The following is a 12,213-nucleotide window of genomic DNA, read 5'->3' on the forward strand; positions in this document are numbered from 1 at the left end:
CTGTGTCACTCACTGGCTGTGAGAGGCTGCCGGTCTGGGGCTTGAAACACGGCTGCTTTCGACAAGGATTCTTGTCCAAAGAATCTTTGTCTGCCAAGTGACAGAACGGCTCCAAATCTCAGTTTCCCCAGTTTCAGAATGGAATGATGCAAGTATTTTCTACCTTATTGAGTTACTGAGCATTAAATAAGACAACACATGTGAAGAATTTATGACAGTGCCCGAGACACAGTACATATTCACAGGTTAGCTGCCACTACAATTTTTAGTTTAAGATTTTTTTTTGATGAGGACCATTTTTAAAGTCTTTATTGATGTGTTACAATATTGCTTCTAATATTTATGTCTTGGGTTTTTTCTGGCCAGTGAGGCATGTAGCATCTTAGTTCCCTGACCAGGGTTCAAACCCACACACTCTGCACAGGAAAGGTGAAGTCCAAATCCCTGGAGCACCAGGGAAGTCCTCTCACAATTTGAATTTTAGTTGTCATTTCTCATTCAAACCCTTCCCACTACTACTCAATTTCTTCATAACTCTTTCATTATGCTTTCTCAAGATTTCCTTCCATTGTAAATCAACTCCCCTAACCCTTAAGTAACTCTGAGATGTGTCTTCCACTGATTTTGTGGTTGGTTGCTCTAACAAGCCTGGCTCTGGGCTGGACAAATGGCATTCAATGGCAGGTCCTCAGGCTTCCACACTCCAGGACCAGGAGGACACTGTTCTAGTCTCCCATGACCACCATCAGCCACTGTACCTCTGCGTCAGGGTTTGCTAAGGTCTGTATCAACATCATGCTTTATCTCCCTTTACCTTTCCGTGGCTCAGACATCCCAGTCATCACAGAACTAGAGGGGGAGTTCACAGCCTCTGCTGGCCACAGGGAGAGGAGGTCTCAGCAAACCACCTGAATCCTTGTCTAAAGCAGCCGTGTTTCAAGCCCCAATCCCACTGCCGGCACCACAACGGCAGGGCGTGAAGACAACTGACTCAACGTATACCAAGGCTTGAAAACACAAGCTAGCCCAGTCAGAGTCCTCCCCTGGAAATGTGAATGAGGAAACTCTTCAGAGGAAGCTGATAGGGAAAGGATGCACAAGGCGGAAGAAGGCTGTATTTACTTCCAAGCTGTGAAAAGGCAGAAAGTTGAAGGATATGAATGACAATAAACAGAAGCTATGAGGAAGAAATGGTACAGAGCAAAGCTGGTAAGGAGAAGAAAAAAGCAGAACCACAGACAGGCAGAAACCACAGAGAAGAACACTGAGAATTACCAAGTTAGCTGCTAACTCCTCTCCATTCCCAATGCTCAGGAGTGTGTGGATAGACAGCTCCTCTTGGGGGCGTGGAGGTAAGCAAGCCTGTTCCTTGCAAATCTAAGAACCCTCACTGGAGCGTGCCTACTCATCTGCCAAAGACTGGCACTTAGCTCAAGGTCCTGCCCACCCTGCTATGTACGGCCAATGTCACAGTAACTTCAGCATCAAGTAGATGATGACTGATGCTTGCCTCTGATACCTGTGAGGGGTGCTCTAGTTTAGCATGCCCCTCCCTCGACAAAGCCACAGTGGCTGCACCAATCGATGCCATCCAGTGTACAACCCCAAGCTCTAGCCCTCCTGGCCCATTCCCTACCGTGGCTGTCCCACAAGTTCATCTGTCCGCGAAGTTCCTCTAATGCCCCTTTCTCAGCTGACACCCCTGAGGTTATTAGGAGCCTTTAATATCCTGCCTTCCACTATCTGCAGCTGTAACAGTTTTCTAAAATCAAAGGCAGTATCACAGATACATGACCCTTCCTTCCTTCCATTCTCCTAGCCCGCATTTTCTCTAGTTGTTGATGCTGGCAGCTTATAAGTCATCTCCCCACTATTTTCTGAACAGCCTAGTATCAACGCACTATTGTTGCTTGAATTACCTTTCAGTTTCCAATTGAGAGTTTCATTTTACATTAGGAAATAACTGTCCTGTGGTCCTCCCCCACCCCACCTCAACACATGGCCAGGTTACACGCATGGCAGGACAGGGATACTCTGTGAGCAACACAAAATTAAAAACCATATGAGTGATAGTGTCGTCTAATCTTTAGGACTCTAGCATTACCTTGGGGTTTTTAATTATATATTTCATATTATTTTTACAGGGATATGAGTTGGTAGAGAAGTTAAAGACAGAGCTACCAAGACAGAGTCACAGCGAGGTCCCACAGCACGTTTTTCAAAAAGGGAAGGATCCACAGTCAACTAATTAAACCCTCCCTTGGAGAAGGCAATGGCAACCCACTCCAGTACTCTTGCCTGGAAAATCCCATGGACGGAGGAGCCTGGTAGGCTGCAGTCCATGGGGTTGCTACGAGTCGGACACGACTAAGCGACTTCAATTTGCTGATGACAACTCTTCATCTAATCTTCCCCCTCAAACCTCAATCAGACAAATATTCTGCGTTCCCTTCCTAGCATAGATGATCGTCAGGTGCCTCGCATTTGCTCTGAAGAAGATGCAATGCAGTCTCTATATGTAGTCTATAACCTCTTAGTGTTTTAGGATAAAGTATACAGAAGGAAATTATCATAGATATTAAAATAATGCTTATTTAAAACTATAGTTTGAAAATATGGTATTTTTAGGGATTTAAAACTACCCTGACCTAATTCTATCTAATTCTTTTTCACGAGGTTCTACATTATATTATCCAAACTTTTATTTTGTTTTTGTTATGTTTTCCGGGCTATGATGCATGGTATGCAGGATATTAGTTTCCCAGTCAGGGATTGAACCTATGCCCCTCATGTTGAAAGTGGGGAGTCTTAACCACTGGACTGCCAAGGGAGTCCCCATCCAAACTCTTAAATTTGGGGTTTCTTGTAAGTGATTGTTTGAGTATAGAATAGACTAGAAGGAGAAGAAATTTTTATTTTTAGAAAGAGGAAATATTTAGTGGAGAGATTTTGAGGAGTATTAACAGAACTAACTCCACCTCCCCACCCCCAAAAGGAATTTTGTTTATATAATACTACACCTGGAAACAGTTTTTAAAAGTCTTTGTAACAATATGCTAAAATTAGAGACAGTATCACAGATCTTTCAATTAAATACAAAATTAAATGTTATAAAATCATGCCTTTCACTGAGTTCACTTTTTAGTTAGGCAAAGTAAACACCATCCCACACTACAATTAACCAAAAGAAATTCTGATTTTTTTTTTAAAGTTAATGAAACTTATAAACAACTGAAAAATATTGGTGTAGTATATACCTTAACATTACTTTTCTAATTCTCAGTGGTATACCTCATCTAAGTAAAGAATGCCAATTTACTGATCTATTTTCCCTCACTGAGAAATGGCTATTTTTAGTCATGATAAAGTAACCATGGGTCTTACGTAAAATTCTATAATAAACCTGCCAACTTTTAGTTTCCACAGAGATGGAGTTCTGAGCAGAAGCCAGGAGAATTTGCTCTTCCCTCTTGTGGAATTCATGCCAGATCAAAACACAACTTCTGGGATTTCCTTGATGGTCCAGTGCAGGGGGCACAGGTTCAACCCTGGCTGGGCAACTAAGATCCTGCATGCAACATGGTGCAACCAAAAATAAAAATGAAATAAAACACTGTTTAAAGAAAAAAAAACACACACACACACACTGTAACAAACTTAAAGCTTGATAATCATTAAAGAAAAAACACAACTTCTCAGCCTGAGAAAGTACCCTTTCCCCCTTAGTTCTGTTCAGTGCTCACAGTTTCAGATAAGGGAATAGCAGTTATATAATATTAAGTGTGATTAAGAAGAGGGAAGGGGCTTCCCAGGTGGCTCAGCAATAAAGAATATGCCTGCAATGCAGGAAACATTGATACATGAGTTCAATCCCCGGGGTGGGAAGATCCCATGGGGGAGGAAATGGCAACCCACTCTAGTATTCTTGCCAAGATAATCCCATGGACTGAGGAGCCTAATGGGCTACAGTCCATGGGCTACAAAAGGGTCAGACATGAATGAGCAACTAGACAGCAAAACAACAAGAAAAGGGAAATGTTTGTAATTGCAATTAACTTTAAAAAAAAATACCTGCAATCCACTAAAAGATGGAACAAAATAAACTCCTTCAGAATCTTCCAAGCTTTTGGCCATTTTTTCAGTTTCAGCAGCATCTGTGAACAGATCTGCAAAAACAAAAACAAACAACAACCAAAAAAAAACACCCTAAAACAAAACGAAGAGGTTGGGGAGGGACAAACAGAATTATACTACATGACTAGTATTCACCTGCATCAACATTCATTACAAATATTATGTGAAAGGTTGCTCACTTAGAAGGGTCAACAAAAAGGCAAGCGGCTCTAGTGTTATGTGGGTTCTCCCGCTGCAAAGGTTTACAGCCCATGGAAGGAGTAAGAGGAACAGAGAACCCTCATAGATGGGCTTGGTATGAGCAGGCCTTAGTTTTTCATTTAAATATATTTGGGCTGATCAAAAATCAATTCTATGTGTTTTTTGGCATTAAAAAAAAATTCTCCTAAAGATGACACTCATTCTAGTTTTCTGATGAAAAGGTCAGCTACTATACCAACTAGAACAGTCAACCATATTAACCTACAACAACTAAGAGAGTCAACTGAAAAACTATTCTAATGAGTTCTCTAAAGGGCTGGTAATACACATACTAAAAGTCAATCTTTATAAAACAAACAAAAATAAATCAAGATCCAATTTAGTATATTTTTTTTTACTGAAGTATATAATATAGGAAGATGAACACAGGAAGACAAACAGGTTCTAAGTATAAAGCTGGAAGAATTTTCAGTGTGGATACACTCAGGAAGCCAACACCAAGATCAAGATACTAACTGCTTTTGTTCAACAACACGCTTTTGAGCTTCCTTCATTTTGTTACAAGCAGCTGTACTTCACTCATTCTCATAGCTATATCATATTCCATTCTCACCAAACACAATTCATTCAACTGTTCTACAGCTGATATATATGTAGGTAGTTTCCAGTTTTTGGCTAATATAAACAGGCCACTTTAAATACACATGTATTTTCCTTTTGGTAAGTATATGTACATATTTCTGGTTGTTACATACCAAAGGATGGAATTGCGAGTCCTAGGATTTTCACATTTACACTAGCTTTAGCAGACATTGCCAAATCATTTTCTAAAGTGGGTTTTTTTTTTTTTTAACCAATTTAAGGCTCCTGTCAGCCATATGAGAGTTCCAGTTACTCTATATTCTTACTAACAATATACTTACTAACAAATACTCTATACTTACTAACAATTCTTACATAGACTACTTACTGTCTATGGTTTTCATATTCACCATTAGTTGGAATTGCACAATAACTTGATTTCTTACTTCTCTGTTAACTAACAAAATTGACATATTTTTCACTGGCCATTCAGATGCATTTGTTTGTGAAGTGACTCCTGAATAAGCATGTGAGAATGACAGCAGAGATCATGTAACAAGGATCAACACTTGGTCATAATAAATATTGTTGGCCTTACACTGTAATAATGAAAGATTTATTAAAGACAAGAAGATTATGGAACATTTATGATAAAACTACAATGCAGGAGATGCCAGAGATGTGTGTTCAATCCCTGGGTTGAGAAGATCCCCGGAGAAGGAAATGGCAACCCACTCCAGTATTTTTGACTAGGAAAACCCATGCACAGAGGACCCTGGTGGGCTATGGTGCTTGGGGCTGCAAAGAGTTGGACATGACTGAGCATTCATGCATGTGTGATAAAACTAACATTAATATGGACTTCTCAATAATTATTGCAAATTTTACTCAAAATGACAGTTATTTAGACCCATAAGTTACATTCATTTGTTCAAAATGTCCAGATAACACTTCAAAAACTAACATATTAAGAAGAAAATACTGCTCTTAAAATCTATATATTTAAGAAATCATGTCCAAATGTCTAACTTTTAAAATCAAGATGTGGAAACTATACTAAATGGCAGGTTTGAGGAAAGATTTTGGTAACAGACAAGGAAACAGGGGGGAAGAAATCTAGTTTGTTCACATTCTTTACTGGTTATTCTGTTCTTGCTTGAGGAATTTCTCTAAATAATCTTCTACTTAAACTGTTCTCATATGAGCTTCTTGACAGCAAGTCTTTAGGAGTAAACAGACTTCACTCAGTCTCTCCCACTGAATGCAGCTAAGAAGCCTGGATGGAATCCTGGATGGATTACAGCAGAGCTATCTAAGGACACAAAAGAATAAGCAGGCAGTCCAGCCAGGGAACTGTGACTACCACCGAACCGGCAGTGAATTTCCTCTTCTTTATTTTCTCTGATATCTCCTGTCCTAGAACCAGGGACAGTGTGAAACCTGAAACTGGGGTCTGCACACTGGGAGTAATCATGAAGAGCTTCTGAGGAAGCCCTTTCTTTCTGATTTGAGGAGAAGGAGGAGTCAGGGTCTCCTACAGAACAGAGAGTGGGGAAATAATCCCCTTGTTCTTGATTTTTGAATGATTTTTCATTCTACCTGAATAAGAGAGAAAAAACATTGTATTTTCATGTTTTTGCAAAAACAAAGAGGAGAGATAAACCAAAAACCAATGAAGTGACTCTCTACAAGGGGAAGGAAGACAGGATGAAGGGATAGGAGAGGGAGTCAACTGTTCCTTTTACGAATTTTACTTAGAAATCATATTAAAATTCCACACTAAAAAAAAGGTGCTCAAAAAGGATGCAGCAGGGAAAACTAAAAATGAATGATAACAAAAACAAATAAACCCAACTCTTTTCAAATTAATAAACTCAGTGAAGGGAGAAGAAAAAGAATTAATCTAAGTAAATTTGAATAGCATGGTTTGACCATATACGCTTACTATAAAGAAAAAAGAAAAAACTCTGCAAACAATCTTTAATGCTGTTTGTTGCAGTGGTATAGGTCTAGTAATTCAAATTCTTTGGTGTATATTTAAAGATTGAGCAAATGAGTATATAATATTGTGTTGGGAGCTAGGGTTCTCAGTGTGGAAAGAGGGAGATAAAAATATAAAACAGGGACCCTTCTCTCGTACACACACACACATTTCTACATTTCTAGCTCTAGTCATTGTTCTTATATATTTAAAATTTTTTTTAATTTATGAAATTGTATACTTTATTTATTTATTTTGGGGGGCTGCACCCCATGGCATGTGGGATCTTAGTTTCCCAACCATGGATTGAACCCAGGTCCTCCCAGTAAAAGTGTGTCCTAACCACCGGACCACTAGAGAATTCCCTCAGTCATTGGTTTTATTTTTTTATTTTTTTTTTTTTTCATTTTGGATTTTTTTTAATCCTTTTATTATTATTTTTTAACAAACGGCCCCAGGGATAGGGGACGAGGGGAGGGGAGAGGAGGGGAAGCGAGGCACCAGCCCCACAACCCTTCCCCACCCACCCCTTTCCCCCTTATATATTTATAATCTATATACATAAGCCCCGGGGGGTGGGGGGCCAAGGGAACTCCCTCAGCGGGGTGGGGGCAATCCAGGCTCCTTGTCCCCTCTGGACCCAGGCTCCTCGGCCCTTCGGGATGGCCCTTCTCGAGAAGGTGGCCCTGTCCGCTCCCAAGGCTTCGGCATCCAGCGCAGGGCAGTCATTGGTTTTAAATACCATTTCCCCCTAAAAGGAGGCAGGGTTCACTGGAAAACTTAATGGCAGGTACGAAAACACAAGATGAATTTATCATGTTGTGCCAGAAATTAAGCAAATGCTAAAAAAAAGAATACAGATAGACATTTCTAAGACATGGAAGCCAGTCTAAGGAGATTTTCACCGACCAAATCTGGGACTATTGAGAATTAAAACACAAAAGTAAGAACCAGAACTTATAACCTGCTGAATAAAATAAGAAACCATTAGTTTATATCAACAATAACAGAGGAAATGGAGGGCTCTTCCTAATATAACAACAGAATGTTAACTAATAAACAGAATGGAAAAATGGAACCAGAAAATACCATTTTTTGAGCCATCCCAGTAAAGACTGATTCAGGTATGAAATATCAATGAAACCTGAATTTAGGGGGTGGGGGAAGTTTGGTGAAAAAAGGGATATCACCTAATTGCAAATTATCTACCAACATATTACTTATGACAAAAAAATAGTAATTATACAACAGAGAAATCAGAAAATATCTTATGCATGTGAACAAAATTAACAGAACCAAAACAGGAATAAGGAACATTCTGCATCTCCAGGTATGTATTCTGAGAAAGACACATTATCACTTATTTATCATTTCAACCCAAATACATTACCTAGATCTAGACATGAAAGGGCTTTCCAGGTGGCATTAGGGGTAAAGAATCTGCCAGCCAATGCAGGAGACATAAGAGACATGGGTTTCAGGAGACGGGGTCAGGAAGATCCCCTGGAGGAAGGCATGGCAACCCACTCCAGTATTCTTACCTGGAGAGTCCCCATGGACAAACAAGCCTGGCGGGCTACAGTCCATGGGGTCGTAGACACATGAAAAACCCAAACTGAGAGACATTCTAGAAAATAACTGACATTCATCAAAAATATCAGTGGCATGAAAAACAAAGCAAAGCTGAGGAAACTATTCTAGATTATAGGAACTTATAAGCAATCATGGGCTTCCCTGGTGGCTCAGACACTAAAGAATCTGCCTGCAGTGCAGGAGATGCATGTTCGATCCCTGGGTCAGGAAGAGCCCCTGGGGAATGGAATGGCTACCCATTCCACTATTCTTGCCTGGAAAATCTCATAGACAAAGGAGCCTGGAGGGCTACAGTCCATGGAGTCACAAAGAATCAGACACAACTGAGTGACTAACACACACACATGCATAAGCAATGCTGGACTGGATTCTGTAGTGGAAAAAAATTGCCATGAACGACAGGATTGGGACATATGACAAAGTTGGAATGTAGACTGTAAATCTGATGAAAGTACTGGACCCAATGTTAAATTTTCTGAACTTAATAATCTCACTTGAGGGATTCTTGTTCTTAGGAAGATGATATTCCTAAGAATATTAGGAAGAGGAGAATATTAGTAAGAGGATATTCTTGTTCTTAGGAAATAACACAGTGAAACACTACAGGAAAAGGAGTAAGATACATGCAATCTATTACCAAAGAGCTGAGAAAATTATATAGATATTTATCTATTTTATGGCATATTGGGGGTTTCGCTGGTGGCTCAGTGGTAAAAAATGCGCCTGCCAATACTGGGTATGATGATTTGATCCCTGGGTCAGAAAAGCCCCTGGAGAAGGAAATGGAAACCCACTCCATTATTCTTGCCTGGAGAATTTCAAGGACAAAGGAGCATGGCGGACTACAGTCCATGGAGTCACAAAGACTCAGACATGACTGAGCAACTAAACAACAGCAAGAGCATACTGGATGGAAAGATGAACGGGGGGATAACAGACAGATAGAGTAGTCACGGCAAGATGTTGAAACATGGCAAATCTGGGATAAAGGGTATATAAGAATTTTTGCACTATTTTTACAATTTTGAAATTATTTCAAAACAAAAAGTTGAAACAGTTCTCATTGTCTCTTCCTTTCCTGTCTCTCCATATACATATTTATACCCTGGGTAACTTCAGTTCAGTTCAGTTCAGTCGCTTAGTCGTGTCTGACTCTTTGCGATCCCATGAATTGCAGCACGCCAGGATAGGACTCCCTGTCCATCACCAACTCCCGGAGTTTATGCAAACTCATGCCCATCGAGTCGGTGATGCCATCCAGTCATCTCATCTTCTGTCATCCCCTTCTCCTCCTGCCCCCAAACCCTCCCAGCAGCAGGGACTTTTCCAATGAGTCAACTCTTCGCATGAGGTGGCCAAAGTACTGGAGTTTCAGCTTCAGCATCAGTCCTTCCAATGAACACCCGGGACTTATCTCCTTTAGGATGGACTGGTTGGATTTCCTTGCAGTCCAAGGGGCTCTCAAGAGTCTTCTCCGACACCACAGTTTAAAAGCATCAATTTTTTGGCACTCAGCTTTCTTCACAGTCCAACTCTCACATCCACACATGACCACTGGAAAAACCACAGCCTTGACTAGACGGACCTTTGTTGGCAAAGTAATGTCTCTGCTTTTTAATATGCTATCTAGGTTGGTCATAACTTTCCTTCCAAGGAGTAAGCGTCTTTTAATTTCATGGCTGCAATCACCATCTACAGTGATTTTGGAGCCCAAAAAAATAAAGTCTGACACTGTTTCCATTGTCTCCCCATCTATTTCCCATGAGGTGATGGGACCAGATGCCATGATCTTAGTTTTCCGAATGTTAAGCTTTAAGCCAACTTTTTCCCTCTCCTCTTTCACTTTCATCAAGAGGCTTTTTAGTTCCTCTTCACTTTCTGCCATAAGGGTGGTGTCATCTGCATATCTGAGGTTATTGATATTTCTCCCGGCAATTTTGATTCCTGCTTGTGCTTCCTCCAGCCCAGCATTTCTCATGATGTACTCTGCATATAAGTTAAACAAGCATGGTGACAATATACAGCCTTGACGGACTCCTTTTCCTATTTGCAATCAGTCTGTTGTTCCATGTCCAGTTCTACTTGTTGCTTCCTGACCTGCATACAGGTTTCTCAAGAGGCAGGTCAGGTGGTCTGGTATTCCCATCTCTTTCAGAATTTTCCTCAGTTTATTGTGATCCACATAGTCAAAGGCTTTGGCATAGTCAATAAAGCAGAAATAGATGTTTTTCTGGAACTCTCTTGCTTTTTCTATGATCCAGCGGATATTGGCAATTTAATCTCTGGTTCCTCGGCCTTTCCTAAAACCAGCTTGAACATCTGGAAGTTCTCGGTTCACATATTGCTGAAACCTGGCTTGGAGAATTTTGAGCATTACTTTACTAGCGTGTGAGATGAGTGCAATTGTGCAGTAGTTTGAGCATTCTTTGGGATTGCCTTTCTTTGGAATTGGAATGAAAACTGACCTTTTCCAGTCCTGTGGCCACTGCTGAGTTTTCCAAATTTGCTGGCATACTGAGTGCAGCACTTTCACAGCATCATCTTTCAAGATTTGAAATAGCTCAACTGGAATTCCATCACATCCACTAGCTTTGTTCGTAGCGATGCTTTCTAAGGCCCACTTGACTTCACATTCCAGGATGTCTGGCTCTAGGTGAGTGATCACACCACTGTGATTATCTGGGTCATGAAGATCTTTTTTGTACAGTTCTTCTGTGTATTCTTGCCACCTCTTCTTAATATCTTCTGCTTCTGTTAGGTCCATACCATTTCTGTCCTTTACTGAGCCCATTTTTGCATGAAATATTCCCTTGGTATCTCTAATTTTCTTGAAGAGATCTCTAGTCTTTCCCATTCTGTTGTTTTCCTCTATTTCTTTGCATTGATCACTGAGGAAGGCTTTCTTATCTCTCCTGGCTATTCTTTGGGACTCTGCATTCAAATGGGAATATCTTTCCTTTTCTCCTTTGCTTTTCGCTTCTCTTCTTTCACAGCTATTTGTAAGGCCCCCTCAGACAACCATTTTGCTTTTTTGCATTTCTTTTCCATGGGGATGGTCTTGATCCCTGTCTCCTGTACAGTGTCACGAACCTCCGTCCATAGTTCATCAGGCTCTCTGTCTATCAGATCTAGTCTTGTAAATCTATTTCTCACTTCCACTGTATAGTCATAAGGGATTTGATTTAGGTCATACCTGAATGGTCTAGCTTAGAGATGTTTAAAAGAAAAAATAAAATAAAAGAGATCAGTTTACCAATTTACTTTTTATTATTCTCTCTCAATTTCATGATTTGCATAGCTTTGTCATTTTTGGCTTAGAAATTTAAAATGCTTCTCTTTATTTGCTTCTTAATAAGCACTCATCATTTTCCTCCAAGTATCATTTTTAATTTTCTTTTTTATAGAATTACAGTCATTTTCTTTAGTTTCTACTATTAAATTGTTTTTCCAATGCTTTCCTTGGCCCTATGCTACCTTAGAAAAGATATTTTCAAATTTCCAAGTGGCTAAGTACCATTTAAATACTGTTTTTACTGTTCATTTTACTATTCTAACTGTATCACATAATACTGTATTCTAACTGTATTCTAACTGTATTACTTAACAAGCTGCAATGTTCCACTCTTGCTTTTCCAAGTATGGCACTGAGAAGAGGTTTGGTGGTGGTGGTTGTTGTGTGTCTGTGTGTGTGTGAGAGAGAAAAGGGATTTACACAGACTTGA

General features: G+C 40.0%; 1 protein-coding gene across 4 annotated transcripts in view; it reads right to left on the bottom strand.

Annotated features, from left to right (window-relative positions):
* Positions 1 to 12,213, bottom strand: part of GK5 (glycerol kinase 5) — a 78,330-nt gene that overhangs the window by 11,104 nt on the left and 55,013 nt on the right. For 3 of the 4 annotated variants that reach the window (XM_043874379.1, XM_043874381.1, XM_043874382.1), the window contains one exon: positions 4,072 to 4,166. In XM_043874379.1, coding sequence (XP_043730314.1) covers positions 4,072 to 4,166 — 95 coding nt within the window. Of the gene's footprint in view, positions 1 to 3,254; positions 3,569 to 4,071; positions 4,167 to 12,213 lie in introns of those variants that run through there. The other variant, XM_043874380.1, reaches the window with a different exon arrangement.

This window comes from Cervus elaphus, chromosome 19, assembly GCF_910594005.1.
Source record: "Cervus elaphus chromosome 19, mCerEla1.1, whole genome shotgun sequence".
Lineage (NCBI taxonomy): Eukaryota > Metazoa > Chordata > Mammalia > Artiodactyla > Cervidae > Cervus > Cervus elaphus.